Source organism: Triturus cristatus, chromosome 3_2 (assembly GCF_964204655.1).
Source record: "Triturus cristatus chromosome 3_2, aTriCri1.1, whole genome shotgun sequence".
Taxonomy (NCBI): Eukaryota; Metazoa; Chordata; class Amphibia; order Caudata; family Salamandridae; genus Triturus; species Triturus cristatus.
The window spans coordinates 916,323,660-916,341,322 of record NC_140584.1 but is presented as its reverse complement, the minus strand read 5'-3'; the positions used below and the strand labels follow the sequence as shown (position 1 = coordinate 916,341,322).

At 47.0% G+C, this 17,663-nt stretch overlaps 1 protein-coding gene across 1 annotated transcript in view; it reads left to right on the top strand.

The window, feature by feature from the left end:
- The window catches only part of TEX14 (testis expressed 14, intercellular bridge forming factor), a 1,549,829-nt gene that overhangs the window by 1,137,037 nt on the left and 395,129 nt on the right, over positions 1-17,663 (top strand). Inside the window, exon 19 of the mRNA XM_085647123.1 lies at positions 7,346-7,465. Coding sequence (XP_085503249.1) covers positions 7,346-7,465 — 120 coding nt within the window. The remainder of the gene's footprint in view (positions 1-7,345; positions 7,466-17,663) is intronic.

Here is a 17,663-nt window from a genome sequence, read left to right as displayed (position 1 = left end):
CGAGTATAGGGGAAATATCTGTGAATCTCTACAAGCGACACTCCAACTGACTCCAGTCCCAGAATAAGAGAGATCTCATAGAACCATTAGCACAAAGGGAAAAGATGGAAGGGGGTGGGAACTAAGATTGTACTACTATGGTTGTCATGCTCTGTATAATGAAGTATAAATATGTTGTATTATATTAGTATTCTATTTAATAAAAAGAATAAAAAAATTAAAAAACTCAGTAACCCTATGACTTGTGGGTGCACTCGGAAGGTCACAGATGCAGATATATATATACTGTGTCATTGCCTTAGATGTTAGATGTAGCAATATTATGCTACTGAATGTATGTGTTTCTATTTAAAAAGAAAAATAATAAAGATCTACTATCGAAATAAAATGTAACTCAGCCCTGTTCCCTTATTCCAAGCACGACAGGAAATGGGTCTTGTAGGACCTACAGATAGAGGATAGTTTGCATTTCTCTATGCGGTTTAAAGCTGTAGGTCTGGAGTATTGGTCCTGTCCAACATATACTGCTTTAAGTGTTTGTTGACCACATTGTCTTTACCACTGGCCTCCTGTATCTCCCCCTGTACCCTTGGAGTGGTCCCTGACAAACTGGAGCAGGTTATAAACCCACCACCCTGGCCTGCATTGTGGTAGTGACCTCCCCCTCTCCTTCCCTTACGTGGCTGTAGGTGCCCCAGTGTTGTTTCCATGGACCCCAAATCTTTTTGAATTTGCATGGGCAGCCTCGGGAGCGGTATGTTGCTTGTTCCGCTAGTTGGCCCCAATCCAGGTCTTCCATCCAGTCCCTGGTCGTTGGGGGCCTGTCTGCACCCCACAGCCTGGCTAAATTGCTCTTCGCCACCCCTGCAGCCATGTTAAGTCAAGTATGCACGTGACTAGACCACTTCTGTTCCACCAACATGCCCAGTAACAGCCATTTGGCCTCGAGAGGGTCAGGTAGACCTGTCACATCCCTCATTATTTCTACTATTTCTGTGGAAAAGCTTTGGATCAGTGGGCAGGTCCAAAGTGTGTGGTAGAATGTGCCCACATTGCCACAACCCCTGGGGCATTTGGCTGAATCACTGCGACCCATCTTGAACACACTTGACCTAGACAGGGAGGACCTATGCAGTATCTGAAGCTGCATCAGGTAAAATCTCTCTGGGGCTCTGCAACGCGTCATTCCACTCATCGTCATCTAGGGGCCTCACATCGACCATCCAGCCCTCTCTAAGCGAGGCAAGAGTGTCCGGCATGTTGTTTATAATCTTCCTGTATGTTAGGGAAACTGCCTTGGTGGGCATTGGGTCTAGTATCAATCGATATTTCATAGGAAAGTAGTCTGGGATGAGCTCCCCCTCTGGTAGATGGCATTTCAGGGCGTGCTGTAGCTGTCGGTACCGGAAAATCTAACCCTGCGCCAGCTCGTACTCCCCTTGCATCACCTCAAACGCGCCTTGAGTACCCAATCAATCGGCGGAATTGTAAGCGCATTACTCACCTGTGAGGGTCTCAAGGCGCTGGGGTGGGGGTAGGTAGCTCCCCTCAGTCGAAAAGCCAGGTCTTGAGTGTTTTCCTGAAGATGTTCAGGGAGGGGGCACGTCTGATGTCGATCGGGAGCTCGTTCCAGGTCTTGTCAGCGATGTAGAAGGCTCTTCCACCTGTTCTGGCTCTGCGGATGCACCGGGTTTCGGCGAGGGTGAGGTCGGCGGATTGAAGGCTTCTCTTAGGTACGTGGATGGAGATTTTCTTGTTGAGGTATTGGGTTCCGGTGTTATGGAGGCATTTGTAGGCGAGGGTGTTTTCGTAGTCCAGTCTGATGGTTATGAGTGCGTGGGTGAGGGTCTTCCTTGATTCGGGGGGGGATCCATTTAGAGGCGATGGCGTTGACCTGTCGGGTCATGGAGAGGGAGGAATTGAGTACAATTCCGAGCTTTCGTACATGGTCTGTGTGGGTGGGAGGGCTGCCGAGGGCGGTGGGCCACCAGGTGGTGTCCTATGCAGAGGGGAGGGACCGAGGACTAGGACCTCTGTCTTCTCCGAGTTGAGCTTCAGGCAGCTGCTGATCATCCAGGATGCAACATCCTTAATTTCTTCCTGGAAGTTGAGTCTGGTGGTGACGGGGTCGTTGGTGAGGGAGAGGATGAGCTGGGTGTCGTTGGCATAGGATACTGTGCTGAGTCCGTGCTGTCTGACGATGGCGGCGAGGGGGGCCATGTAGATTTTGAAGTGCGTGGGGCTGAGCGGCGATCTTGGGGTACTCCACAGTTAATTTCCGTGGGTTCAGAGAGGAAGGGTGACAGTCTGATTCTTTGGGCTCTGCCAGTAAGGAAGGAGCGGATCCAGTCGAGGGCGGTTCCCTGTATGCCGGCATCGTGGAGTCTAGCTGTGAGTGTGCTGTGGAAGATGGTGTCGAACACTGCAGAGAGTTCGAGTAGGATCAGGGCAGCAGTGTGTCCTTGGTTGAGGAAGGTGCAGATGTTGTCTGTGGCGGTGAGTAGAGCAGTCTCGGTGCTTTGGTTGCTGGGGAATATGGATTGGGAGGGGTCGAGGATGTAGTTTTCTTTGATTTATTTTGTTAGCTGGGCATTGCCGTTCTTCTCTGTGACTTTGGCCGCGCTCCAGACGTCTCCTAGTTTGTATATCCCTATTGTGTGCCATTATGTGTGTGCATGCAATTTTTTTAACTCCCCCGGGCAGCCGCTGTACCAGAGTGGGGTCTCTGCTAATATTTATTTGCCCCAACCCAGACATCCGTTGGATGTTTTCCATGCCTGCAGTACCGCTGGATGTGGGGTGAGAGCGAACCCCTCCTGACATTGCCGTATAGGAGCGCCAGGTAACCCCTGCTTCACATGGCAAGGCGATCCCCCCTAAATGCTGGTTCAGTCCATTCCCTGAATACCCAGTCATTTACCACCACCAGCTGAGAGGCCCAGTAGTTGGCTCGAAGGTCGGGGACCGCCAGGCCACTGTCATAGACACCGCGCTGTAGTTTCGCCAATGAGATTTGGGCTGCCCCCCGTTATATAGTAAAGATCTCAGAATACCATTGATTCTGCGCAAGTAGGTATCAGGTATCCTGAATGGTGTGTTCTGAAGAATGTAGAGCATGCATGGGAGGGTCATCATTTAAAAAGGACTGCCTGTCTCATAAGCGAGAGGGGTAGTGTGGGCCAGTGGCTCATATCTGCCTGAAAGCGGTCGATCTGGGGGAGTATGTTGTGAACCAGGAATAGTTTCTAGTCTCTGGTTATATGGATCCCCAAGTATGTTAGCCCGTCTGTTGCCATTGGGGCTGGAGACCGGAGTGGCAGGGACAGTGTTCACAAGGAGAGTGGAAACACCAGGGACTTGTCCCAGTTCGTTTGGTAGCCGGCAGAGCTCCCGAAAAAGTCAAAGATGTGCAGAGTTCTCTGTATTGAGAAGCAGGGTTTTGTCACATATAGCAAGATATCATCCGCGTAGAGAGATATCTTCCCCTCTCAATTGTCAGCAACTGTAATTCCCCGGATTAACGGGTCTCCACGGACCCAAATCATCAAGGGCTCTAGGGCTAGGGCGAAAATTATGGGAGACAGCGGACATTCTTGTCGTGTGCCCCTTTGCAGTTTGAAAACACAGGAGGTGTAACCGTTTACCTGCACCCTGTCTTGCGGTGCTTCATAGAGTAGACAAACCCAGGAGCAGAAGTTGGGGCCGAAGCCCAGCCGAGGCAAAACTGCAAAGATGTAGTTCCACTCCACATTGCTGAAAGCCTTTCAGCATCGAGGGAAAGGACAGCCCCATTTTCTACGCTTTGTGCCTATGTCAGGTGGAGTATGCCGTATAGCCGTCTCAGGTATAGGCGTGTGCTACGCTTTGGCATAACACCAGATTTGTTGTGGTGTATCACTCACATTATCACCCCTGATAGCCTGTTTGCAAGGACTTTGGCTAGAACTTTGGGGTTCTATGTTGAGCAGGGATATGGGGCGGTATGAGGCAAAGTCTGTTAGCGGTTTTCCTTTTTTGGGGATTACCACTATGTTGGCAGTTCTTTGGTCTCAACTTCCCTGTCCTCTCGGAATATGTTCAGGAGGTGGGGCGCTATTTTCTGAGCCGTCTTTTTGAGCATTTCAAGGGGCAAACTATTCGGACCAGGTGCTTTCCCAGATTGCAGTCCCTGAAGAGCCCCCACTATTTCTTCTACCATCAAGTCACTGTTTAGAGCCTATCTGTCGTCGTTCGTCAGGGTGTTAAGGGTCATGGTTTCTAGGAGTTCTTTGCGGTCTGAGCTGGATCTGTCGGATTTGGAGGTGTATATGTTTTCGTAGGAGGTTGCAAGTATCTCGGCAATTTCTCTGCCACCCGTGTGCACCTCCCCTTTTAGGCAAAGAATTTCCGTCACTCACCCTCTTTCTTTGTCCCTTTTGTCGAGCCAGGCAATAGGTTTTGTGGCCTTGTGCCTTATGTTATAGAGCCCCCTCTGGACTGTTAAGGCATGAGCCCTTGCTGCATTTTCTGCTATATCTCGCAGTTCCAGGATTGATGTGAGAACACAATAATTGAATGTCTGTTTTTAATAATGTTCATTTTGTTTGTAACAGCAGACCTTAATTAAAGGCAAGCGTGTTTGGTGAACAAAAATAAAACTAAATATAGCTTAAAATAATGTTACAGTTTATGATGACTTTAGCTCCATATAAGTAAATATATTGCCAGATGCCAATGTACATTGATTTTCACAACAACACACATCTATTCTCCAAGAGTTACATTTGTAGGCACAGATTTAAAAAAGAGTTTGCGTCTGGTGTGTGTTACTTTTTCAACACAACTCTATTCAAAGTCTTCTGTTGGGATTTACAAACCAATGTAGAGGAAGCTTTGTGTTTTAACATTTTGCATTGTGTTTTAACACAAAGCAATGTAAGGCACCACCAAACTCTTGTGCCTCCCTGGGGCAATGAGGCAGACGTAATGAGGAGAAATATGTTAATTTCTTCTCGTTTGTTCCTCTTTGTAGTAGTGCTGCACAAAATATGCTTAGTACAACGCAGACACCCTTGCAGTATGGCGCAATTCTGCCTGCACTGAAGCACTGACAGGCCAGTGCTTAATTTGAGCCGGTGGTTTCGGTGCTCGACAGCAATTAGTTGTCAACATCTGCACTTATGACAGTCTGACACATGGTGGTGCAGTTTGTCTAATTTTGAGATGAGTACAACAACAGTTGTTTAATAATTCAATATATATTACAAATGACTAAAAACTGCCACCTAAGCCGGTCTTATAGCTTTGGGGGCCTCCAATAGTCTGAATTGTAACACTTGTAGGAGTGTGATCGTCAGTAGTTGTGTTGGTACTGTCTTTAACCCCTTCGATGCTGCGCAGATTCCGCCGCTGTGCTGACGGAATCTTGCGCGGGCGTGGTCATGACGGAATGGTTCCGTCATGAGCACAGCTCAACCGTGGGTCATGACGGAACCATTCCGTCATGAGCACCGAAGGGGTTAACAGTGCTGGCAGAGGCAATAGGTGATACAAGCTGCAGTAGGCACCTTACGAGGGCCCTGGCACTTAGTATTATTATTATTATTATTATTATTTTTTACAAATTATGCACTGACTGCATTTACAAGCGCACCAGTGCAGGAAGAGTGCAGAACTGCTGCACTTTTCGTTGATGTAACTCTGTTCTACTCTCTCCCGTTCACGCAACACATGTTTACTACGTTACTCGCTGTGCTGCGTTGATTGAACTCTTTATAAATATGCCACTCTGTATATATTGGTAAATTATTTATATATGATCATGTTTTCCTCGATCTTGAGTACAGAATAAAAGTTTCTCAAACGGGGGTCCAGATTTAATAAGGTTTTGCGATGGTACTTAAGAGAATCAAAGCAGCAAGCACAACCGGCTCCCATAGTGAAGTTTCCAGTGCCAAAGTCGATACCCTAGTACTCTATCGAAACCCTTAAGTAGTGTTGCAAAGTCGGATCATGACCTGACTTTACCACACCATGACCTGACTTTCATTCAGAGCGTCATACAGAATAAAACCAGCTGCTAGCAAGGAGCCTAGCCCTCTATCATGTGCTGAGACTACACATAACTTGTGTTATTTTAATGAAAGCACACATCCTATGTGGCTGACCCCTGTGCAGTTGTCTTTCAGAAGAATTTGTAGTAGTGTTCCTCAAATAATAACTCAAGTCGCAGGACGGGAAGCAGAGCCAGACCAATGAAGCGCCTATGATGAACGCTTCCAGAGGGCGGGACCTCCAAGACACGGAAGGCGGTAAGCTAGTGAAATTGGAAGCAGGCGATTCGGCGGCATGGTTTAAACTGCTCAATCAGAAGGAAGTGCATGGCGGTTAAAAGGGGCAGAAACAGCACACTTAGACAGCCAAGAAAGTACAATAGTCTAAGGAGAGGAGCTGCTCAAGCATTGTTCTTGGGATGCCTTACGGCAGGGGCACTGGGAGCGGGTGAATGGCCAGCAAAGGGTTAGCAGCAGGCGGACACAGCACTTGCAGCCCGTGCAAGGCCTGACGGCCTCCCAGTCAGATCTTGGTAGCAAGGGAAGCCAAGAGGCCGCAAACTTTGGACACCAGCTAAAGGGCCGTAAATCAGGGGGCTAAGCGGAAAGTGCTGTCATAGTTATTGTGGACCAATTAATCAGACTGTTTGATAAAGATGACAGATGTGATGAAGCATTAAAATCATGGAGCGTATGAATGACCATAAAAACGTTATGTTTATGTTCCATGTTTGTGAATGAACTGCAGCGGTTATGCATCAACAGTGACTCAACTTGTGTGTTCTGAGATGAGATGAAAAGGGTGCATGAGGAAGGCTGGGAGAGACTGATGGTTACTCACACGTTTGGGAGGAGTTTATGCTAGACATCACAGACTCGTCACCCTTGTGCCATATCGGAAGGTTGAGGATCAGGCACAACAGCCTTTTTTGGTGCGAATGCCAACAACTGGACAATCTTTGTTAGCCAATGTAGTTTTCTTTCGATAGCGCAAGGCAGCACTGTCAGAACTCCCTTGCTTGTAAGACAGCAAATGTGGGCCTAAATTTGGGTCACCGGTTTGAAACGAATCATGGTCTGAAGTCTTGACACAATGCCTACTTATTCAGTGTGTTTAATTCCCAAACCTAAATGGAGGAAAATCTTATCCGCTATAAAAAATAAATATGCGTATTTTTAAGAAAGCTCCTGGACATGATTATTAAATGTCACAAAAAATGTTTTATTTTTTTCAGTACTTAAGCATCTGAGTTTTAATACAGCGAGAGAGTTCTAAAATGACCAATTGACATAATGCATTTTATTTTAAACAGGAACATGATACAGAGTCTGATTCCTCACACAATTGTTCGCTGGATTTATCAGAGGAATTTTTCACCCCTAATCACAATTTTAGTGCACGCTGTTCAGGTGCGGAGAACCCAGAATTGGAGGTAAGAACAATATACTGTTGCAAATGAGATTTTTCTAAATAAATAGGTCTTTTAATATGACTCAGCATGGTCACAAATGTGTGTGGCTTTGTGGGGTGCCTCCTAACAACAGGTGCCGAGGTAGATCACTTGTACTGTTAGTGGGACTCACAGCTGAATTTAGGGCAGTGCCAGATCAAAACAAGCATTAGCAAAGTTGGCAAAACCAATAAGTCTGTCCCCTTTTTTATCTAACTGGAAGCACAGATACACTTCTCTGAAGCACATGTCCACATCACACTTTCTATTACACAAACACTGACTACACTATCAAATACTTAATTCTCTCACACACACAAGAAAGTGGTGATGGGAGGAATGGTTATGGTGGGAGGAAGAACAGTGATGTTAGTAGCCCCGCTCATGTGTGACTACTAGTCTGCGAGGGGTGTATGTTATTGGTAGTGTTGCACTAAGTGGAATGCCTTACAAAACAGAAGACAAGTGTCGTTCGGCAAAACAGAAAGTTTGTTTAACTAAACAGTTTGGTGGAGGACAGTTACAGGCACTTGGTCTGAGGACTGTCTCCGTTTTTTCGTCCTTCTTATATACAAAATACAATAGGTAATAAAAAAAAATCAGTGTACCATATATGGTGAAGAATGTTGATTGCTGCCTTTAGAGTCATAAATTAATAGTCAAACGTTACTGCAGGTGGGGCTTGATCTCGCATGGACACACTGTGGCCAGTGGTGAATGTGTCCTGATGTCAAGCATGGGAAGCGCGTGATCACTTCGTGTGCTAGGACCGAATTGGCTATATATTCCTAACTCATGTGACACCTGACTTTATGGTGTTTGTACCCCACCTGCCATGTGTACTTTATTGAGGCAATCTCTCTGACCATTGTAATGTGGCTCTGCCTATCTGTGGGATTGATCAAACTTTCCTGCCCGAGTGTTGCCTGCAAGCTACGCACGATCCCACCTCTGAGCTATCTGTCAGCAAATCCCGGGCCTCGGTCTCAGGCCCTGTCTAACTTCATATTTGTGAGTCAAGTTTAATGTAGAGTTCACTGCAGGCAAATCTGTTAATGGAGACGATATCTCATTTTCATTGATGTATGCATCTTTTTCCATATTAAGAGCAGAGTTTGACAGCAGTCTGTGCTGAGTTCTCCTACACTGATGGGTTAGGTAGTATTGTCGGAAGTGCAAGACTGCTATTATATAAATGGTTTGAGAGTCCTTCTGGCTGTGCAACTGCTACTCTGAGGGGTGCGAGTGTGCTTGTGAGAGTGCTGCTGATATTGTGAATGGTACTCTGTAAAGAGGGAATATTTGTATCATGCAAGCGCTGAGAAGCGATTTCAGAGAGAGACTACTGTTTTCATCCTCTTACTAATGTTACAAGAATGCTAAATGTATACGCTTAAATCCATACTTTGTATTCTCTATTGTTTGCCATTCATATGTTTTCTGGCAGAGTGCCAAAGCTACCTCTAATGAGATCAAATGAGCATTTCAATGCTGTAATATATAATGTCATTACAACAAATACTAAATGTGGCCAACTGTATTAAGAATAACTTAAGAATACAATAGATTCTGTGGAAAGGGTAGGTCATTCAATATGGACTGATTTTAAAGAGTAAATACACCATCAAGTGCCCACACAACACAGTAAGTAGCAATACCAGAGTAAAGTAGGATACAAAGTTCCTACATCTACACCCACTCTCGACATACCTCATAATCTGAGTCTACAATAGGAAACATAATAAGGCAACGACCAGGAGCAAATTTGTACATTTGTTCATTGAATTCTTTTATCTGTTGCACAGTTGTTTTATTTGCTCAGTGTGAGAAGTTGGCCTGGTATATGCTGTCCACTAGTTAAAGAGGGCAGCATATACGAGGCCAACTTCTCATATTGGTGTGCAGCGGTTGGGATTCAAGCTTGCTATTGCTTTACCAGATAATCTAATTGAGTGACTAACTGAAAACCACGAAAGGTACTAGGTACTTATAAATCAAGACTAGAATAAAGTACGTTCTACTGAACTTAGAGTTGGGTAAGTCAAGGGTCTAGCACACCCTTTCTCCAACTCAAGAGAGTTTAGTAGTTTCCACTAGGTTAGCTAGGTGCCACACCACATAACACTAGTATATCTTCTAGGCCAGAAGCCAGTGGGCCTCTGGCAACTAAGTATGACCATATCCCATTCCAAGAATTGAGGACTATATGTACAGCTAGGAAACTGAAGACAGGGAAAAATCCACGCACTCAACGCCTCATAGAGGCTTTGCTTTTAGATGACCTCAGAAAGACCCCAGGGTTTGATAAGGCAGGCAAGTTGGGTGGGACAGCAGAAGAGGAAAGGCCAGGAAGTGAAAACATCTATGACCTAGACTCTGATGCTGGCCAGGAGGATCAAGATGATTCTAACCTGGACTATCCAATTCTTCCTGAAGGTGAGGGAGAAGGCCTCAGTAGCCCTATCTTTACCCCACCTGGAAGGGTTAACAGTTTATTAAGAAGATCAAGATCTCCTTCTCATAGGACTTATGCTTCCCATAAAAGGGAGCCCTCTTATGAGAAGAAGTGCCAACTGCTTGGATTTGAGAGAGCTAAGCTCAGAATCAAGAGAGAGCGATTGGCCGTAGATAGGGAGTCTCTGGAGCTTCAGAGAGCTTCTAAAAAGTTGGGGCTAGAGCCCCATGGTGGCAGCAACAGTGTCCCTCGAGGTAGATCACATACTCATGACCATAGGAACCTTAACAAGATTGTCCCCCCTCCTACCAGAGTGGGGATGATATCCACATATGGATAACTGCACTGGAGAGGGCCTGTAAAGTACAGAGTGTCCCTCAGGAGCAGTGGGCAGCAATCTTGTGGTTCTCCTTTGAAGACAAAGGTAGAGACAAGCTCCTCACTGTTAGAGAAGAGGATGCTGATAATTACAAAGTCTTGAAGAGTGCTCTGATTGATGGGTTTGGCTCAACCACTGAACAATACAGGATTAAGTTCAGAGATACCCAAAAGGCACAGACTCAAGACTGGGTTGACTTTGTAGATTATGCTACTAAGGCTCTGGAAGGCTGGTTAATTGGCAGTAAAGTGTGTGATTTTAAAGGATTGTACAATTTAATTATGAGGGAACAGATACTTAATAATTGTCAAAATCAGTTGTTGCATCAGTACCTGGTGGCCTCTGATCTGACCTCTCCCAAAGAATTGGACCAGAAGGCAGACAAATGGGTCAGAACCAGGGTGAGGCAGAAGGTTCAGAACCAAGGTGGTGACTCCAAGAAGCAAGATTCTAAAAACTCTGATAAGGGTGGGGAGAAGGGTAAAGACCAGAAGTCTTCTCAAGGGCCCCAAAAATCTGCATCTGGTGGGGAGTCACAATCCAATAAGGGAAAAGGCAAGAAGAAACCATGGTGTCAAATCTGTAACTAGAAGACCCATTGGACAAGTGATTGTACCAAGTCCAAGGACTCAACTCCAGCCACCATTGCCCCTAAGGCAACTGTTCCCCCTAGTTCTGCTCCAAGTGGTGGTACTCAGAATAAGTGTGTAGTAGGGTTTACCCTGGGATCTGAGGTGGACTCTGGCCTAGTCAGAGTTCCTACTCAGGCTGTACTGATCTGTGATGGAGGCATGGATATTGCCTCCTTATTTGTCCGTCCCAGTAATCTGGGCAAATACAGACAGCAGCCTTTGATAAATGGAAAAGAGGCCTTGGCATTCAGGGACACAGGAGCAAGAGTCACAATGATGGTGACAAATGATCTTGTGGCTCCTGAGCAAATCATACTTGGTGAGATGTACCAAGTGACCAATGCTAGCAATGTCAGGATAGAACATTCCCTGGCAGTTGTTAATTTCACCTGGGGAGGGGTTACTGGGCAATGATTTAGCTTGGGCTGAAGTGGAACTCAGGACACATGCAGAAATGTTGGGTATCCCTCTAGATGTGTTTGCTATGACTAGGTCACAGGCAAAAATGTCTTCCACTGAACGGGTCCTTGGATCCTGGAAAAATGGACCAGGCGCCTTCCAAGAAAAGGAGCAGTAGGGGTAAGGCAGTGTCTTCCCCCTGACTCAGAATCCAGACCAGTCTCTTGAGGGAGCTGATCTTAGCCCTGAAGAGGGAACTGTCCCAGATGAGCTTGAACCTGATCAGGTTGAGTTCTTGGGGACAGGGGGCCCTTCCAGGGCAGGTCTGTGCCAGGAGCAACTGAGCTGCCCCTCTCTTGAACCCCTCAGACAACAAGCGGCTGCTGAGGCTGTTGGGAGTGCTAGTGGGTCCCATAGGATCTACTGGGATGATAGACTCCTTTACTCACAGAGTAGAGACCCCAAGCCTGGTGCCACCAGGAGGTTGGTTATACCTCTGAAGTTTAGGGGCTTCCTATTGACACTAGCACATGACATCTCTTTGGCAGGTCACCTAGGCCAAAACAAGATTTGGAACAGGATTGTCCCTCACTTTCATTGCCTCACATGTTTGATGACACCGTAGGAGTTTTGTCGCTCCTGTGTCACCTGTCAAGCCAGTGGTAAGACAGGTGGTACAACAAAGGCCCCTCTGATACCACTACTTGTGGTGGGGGTTCCCTTTGAGAGGGTTGGGATTGATATAGTTGGTCCCATGGATCCTCAAACTGCATCTGGGCACAGATTTATACTGGTGGTGGTGGACCATGCCACTAGGTATCCAGAGGCAATTCCCCTTAGAACTACCACAGCTCCTGTGCTGGCATGGGCCCTCCCGGGAATCTTTTCCAGGGTGGGTTTTGATAAGAAGGTAGTATCAGACAGAGGTGCAAACTTTATGTCTGGTTACTTCACTGATTTGTGGAAGGAGTGTGGAGTAAATTACAAATTTACCACCCCTTATCACCCACAATGCAATGGGTTAGTTGAAAGGTTCAACAAAACCCTCAAGGGCATGATTAAAGGTCTCCCAGAAAAGCTTAGGCGCAGATGGGACATACTTTTGCCCAGCCTTCTCTTTGCCTACAGAGAGGTTCCTCAGAAGGGGGTTGGTTACAGCCCATTTGAACTTCTGTTTGGACATCCAGCTAGGGGTTCGTTGTGTCCAGTGAAGGAAGGATAGGAGTTACCTCTAAAACAGGATATTGTGGACTATGTACTTGTACTTGGTCTCCGCTCCAGGATGGCAGAGTACATGAAGAAGGCAACTAAAAACCTTGAGGCTAGCCAGGGATTGCAAAAGGCCTGGCATGACCAAAAGGCTGTGCTGAAAGTTTACCAGCCAGCCAGGGCAGAAAGTATGGGTGTTGGAAACTGTGGCCCCAGCAGCCCTCCAAGACAAGTGGAGTGGCCCTCATACAATAATTGAGCAGAAGGGAGAGGTTACCTCTCTGGTGGATCTTGGAACTCCCAGGAGCCCCCATAGGGTGCTCCATATCAACAGGCTCAAACCATATGTTGACAGGGCTGACATGGGCTTGCTAATGGCTATTGATGAGGGACAGGAGGAAGAGAGTGATCCACTCCCTGACCTGCTCTCACAGAACCCTGATGATGGTTCAGTTGATGGTGTAGCCTTGGCAGGCAGCGTCACTGTCCAGCAGCAAACTGATTGCTGAAAGGTTCTCAATCAGTTAAGACATATGTTCTCACTGACTCAAAGTCAGTCTACCTGGTGCACTCATGAAGTGGACACTGGGGACAGTCTGCTTGTTAAAAATAAGATTTACAGGCAACCTCACCATGTCAGGTACTGCATCAGGACTGAAGTCCAGAAGATGTTGGATTTGGGAGTTATTGAACCCTCAGATAGCCCTTGGGCTAGTCCAGTAGTCTTAGTACCTAAATCTCACACCCAGAATGGTAAGAGAGGGATGATGTTTTGTGTTGACTACAGGGGTCTCAATGCAGTCACTAGGACGGATGCCGAGCCAATCACTAGGGCAGATGAGCTTATAGATACTTTGGCCTCAGCCATGTTTCTGAGCATATTTGACCTAACAGCTGGTTACTGGCAGATCAGACTAGCTGATGCTGCAAAGCCAAAAACAGCATTTTCTATCCCTAGTGGGCACTACCAATTTGTGGTGATGCCCTTTGGTTTGAAGAATGCCCCATCCACTTTTCAAAGGTTGGTGAATAAAGTCCTTGCAGGCCTGGAAGCCTATAGTGCAGCTTATCTAGATGATATTGCTGTCTTTAGCTCCACCTGGGAGGATCACCTGGTCCACCTGAGAAATGTTTTGGAGGCCCTGCAGAAAGCAGGCCTCACTTTCAAGGCCACAAAGAGCTAGATAGGGCAGAGTCAGATTGTATAACTGGGCCACCTTGTGGGTGGAGGCCAGGTTCAACCATTGCAGAGCAAAATCCAGACCATCATGGACTGGGTTGCTCCAACCACCCAGACTCAGGTCAGAGCTTTCTTGGGCCTGACTGGGTACTATAGGAGGTTTGTCAAAGGTTTTGGATCCATAGTGACCCCTTTGAATGACTTAACTTCCAAGAGAATGCTAAAGAAAGTTCAGTGGACAGTTAGCTGTCAAAAGGCATTTGATTACCTGAAGCAGGCCATGTGCACTGCTCCCATTCTGCAAAGTCCTGCCTACTCCAAACCATTCATTGTCCAAACAGATGCATCTGAGTTGGGGGTAGGGGCTGTGTTATCACAATTGAATGATGAGGGTCAGGATCAGCCAGTAGCTTTTATTAGCAGAAGGCTGACCCCCAGAGAGAAACGTTGGTCAGCTATTGAGAGGGAAGCCTTTGCTGTGGTTTGGGCCCTGAAGAAGCTGAGGCCATACTTGTTTGGCACTCACTTCATTGTTCAGACAGATCATAAGCCCCTCTTATGGTTAAAACAGATGAAGGGTGAAAATCTCAAACTTTTGAGGTGGTCCATTCCCCTACAGGGATGGACTATACACTGGAACATAGAGCTGGGAGTAACCATGCAAATGCAGATGGACTCTCCAGATATTTCCACTTAGAACATGAAGACTCAACTGGTCAAGGTTAGTTTAATGTCCTTAGGTTTGGGGGGGTTGTGTAGGAAAGTAGGATGTGCTTCTTATAGTTACCCCCACTTTTTGCTGATGTTTCACTGTTTTTTACTTAGTCTGGCTAGGATCCTGCTATCCAGGATCCCAGGCTAGCTGTTTTCTCCTCTAAATTGATTGCATGTACTTTAGGTACACTCTAGATTGAATTCTGGGGTACCCTTATAAGTCCCTAGTATATGGTATACTATATATCCAGGCCATAGGTACCCCAGAGGCCTCTCAGGGGCTGCAGCATGTATTATGCAACCCCTGGGAGACCATTCGAAATGACACAACAGGTCTGCTACAGCAGCCTGTGTAAGTTGGTGCATGCACCCTTTACTTAGATATAGGTTCACAATATCTATCCTATATCACTGCACATATAAACCTATCAGTCACCTCTATGGCAGGCCTGATCAATCCTGAAGGCAGGGTGCTGGGTTTTATGTGAGAGCGTGCTCCTGCATGAGCAGAGCCCCTCTGCAGCCTTCGGAATCTCTTTTCTTGGGTTGTTTGTGATGCAGCCAACCATATACTCTTAAGTGCATTATAACCTCGCGGTAAATGCTAACTTTAAAACGGCTGCATGGAAACATGTCGTGTTTGATGTCAAACACCTTGAAATCATACCTCCACACCAGTAACTGGTGTAGGAGGTATGATTCTACCCTAGTTCAAGTCTGTCTGCCTGGCTTTCAAGGCACTACATGGGGTTGGACCTGAGTTTCTTAAAACCCACCTAAAATTATATGTGCCTTCCCGGAATCTTCGCTCTAGCCAAGCAACACTAATCCAGACTCCAAGATTCAAACAGGTTAGGTGGGGAGGGAGAAGTTTTCTGCTGCACACAGCACGGACCTGGAATCTGCTCCCAACCTCAATCAAAAACATTCCTTCCATCCTAGCTTTCAGGAAAGAGGTAAAAACCTGGATGTTTTCATCCATCTAGATACAGCCATGACACTCTCCGGTAGCTTCTGTTTACGTTAGCGCCATGACGCCTACGGGCATGCGTGCGCTTTATACATTTTTTAATCAAATCAAATCAAAATCCTAGAGGGAGAAATATGACAACACCGGTACACCCGGTACCTGCTTAACAGAACCTTGCTTTACAAAATGGATGCTGCCAGCCACAGACACGAGTATGCCCTCCTGCTGCTGGATGAAACTCCGGCCGGCGAGCCTGAACAATAGGTTTCCTGTCACAGGGAGGTGTAACCACCTCCCAGACAGGCTTTAGTGTATTGGGGCTGGGTGGGTGCAATCTGAGAGTGCTTTGATGTCTGCACTGGGGGCACATTTGGTGTCCCTGTACATAGTCTAGCTCAAACCGGTTGCAGGAGCCATATGCTCCTGCTCTGATGCGAAACTGGACAAAGGACATGGGTGTAGCCACCCCTCTGTCCTGACCCTCCCATAGGTGGGTCCCCAGAGTTTGTCCCACCCCTTTCTTGGGAATAAAGTAGGAACCCCTGACTACAGGACTTTAGATTTACCTTGACGAAACTCAGAAGCCATGTACTTCGACTATCTACACCACGCTAGATGACTGAAGAATCTCCCTTGGAGTAAAGGAGTTACTCCCCTGCAAGGCAGGCCCCTTAAACGCATCTGACCGGTTTGCATCTCCCGAGCTCCTGAGGACTTCGAAGATTTCTGCAACACAGGAGGTGGGTTCCCAAGTGTCCCCGAGGTCGACTAGTGCTCTCAGCAAACCTGAGACCCGCAGTCCTCGTGGGGACCGTGCAACCCATACCCCTGTGCACCGTGTCCATTTACAGCAGCATATGCTTTTTGGCAAACGCTGAGGCTGTGTTTTGGGCTACTTGTAGTCCAGACCCCGAGCAGTATTTCCGGCCTACACTCCACGAGTGTTCCGTGGGCTGGTATTTTGTGATTCAGCTTGATGTCCCTTCGCGATCCCTGGTCCGTCGACCTGTGGGTCCCTGAGAAGGGAACTTTAACTTTCAGTGGGCTTTCCTGGTTGCTCCAGACGTGCCCTGACTCTCCATCGCTTGAGAAGTCCCCAGGACCTTGCTGGTCCTCACGAAGCATCTTTTCTCTGACCGCGTGGGTTGCAGTTTCCAAGGCTTGTTGGTGTTCAATCCGGACGCTGACTCCCCAGCGCTCAACATTCTTCGTGGGACAGCTCACCTGTGGACTTTGGTCATCGTCGACGTCTCCTGGTCCCCGTGGCTGCAGAGTCAAGCTTCACCTCTTCTCACCTGAAACACCCGACATCGGTGGCCATTCGTCTATCGTGCCCCTGGTCACTGTGAAGTGACCCAGACCCTGTCTCCTCTGCTTTCAGGTTCTTCTCAGCTCCGATCCAGGCTTGGATCACACCGGACACTTCTCCTCTTCTCAGCAACAGCACTTCTTCGCATCACGCCATTGAAATCAACGTGCGTTTCCGACACCACTTGACCCCGATGCACCCGTCTCTCCTGGGATAGGTAACATGGGTACCTTGGTACTCTCAAGGGTGCTGGCCTTAGAACCTTCTATGTTCCAAAGGGTTTGCTTGAAGTCCTCTCCTAAGTGTCCTTAATCTTTAAAATCCCAACCGCGACTTTCCCATAGAGTTGTATGGAGCTCGTGGCTATGTTCTCACACTGCGCACACCCTCCGTGGGTCCCCTGTGTCACTATCTTGGGTGGTTCATTGAGGTCCCAGCGATTCTACGTGCTCTAGGCACTGTGTCTAGTCAAGTTGTGGTTGTTATACCACTTTCTTAGTATATGATTTGGTCTCCCCCTGGAGCCCACAGTGTATTGTGTTATTTACTGTTGTTCTAGTGCTTTAATATTGTGTACCTTCTCACACTCAGTACATGGCATCAAGTAATTTTCGTGATCAAAATAGAAAGTACCAAGCCACAACAAATTGTTAGAGAGTTGACGCAGCAACATGTGTCTCACATAAGCCCTGTAGTCCAAGACGATCTACACAGACATTAGTACAGGTGACCATACCGCAGACGAGGGAACATGGAAGCATGGAGTGGAGCAAGCAGTGTTCCAACAGAGAGCCTGATTCATTCTCAAGGAACAGTGCTTGCCAGGTTCACCCTGGTGCCTTCCTGTAGTGGTGACATATTTTGAGAATTAATATGGCATGTCGGGGCCTGGAAACATGCTATAAACAACATTAAAGGTTTTCTTTCAGTTTT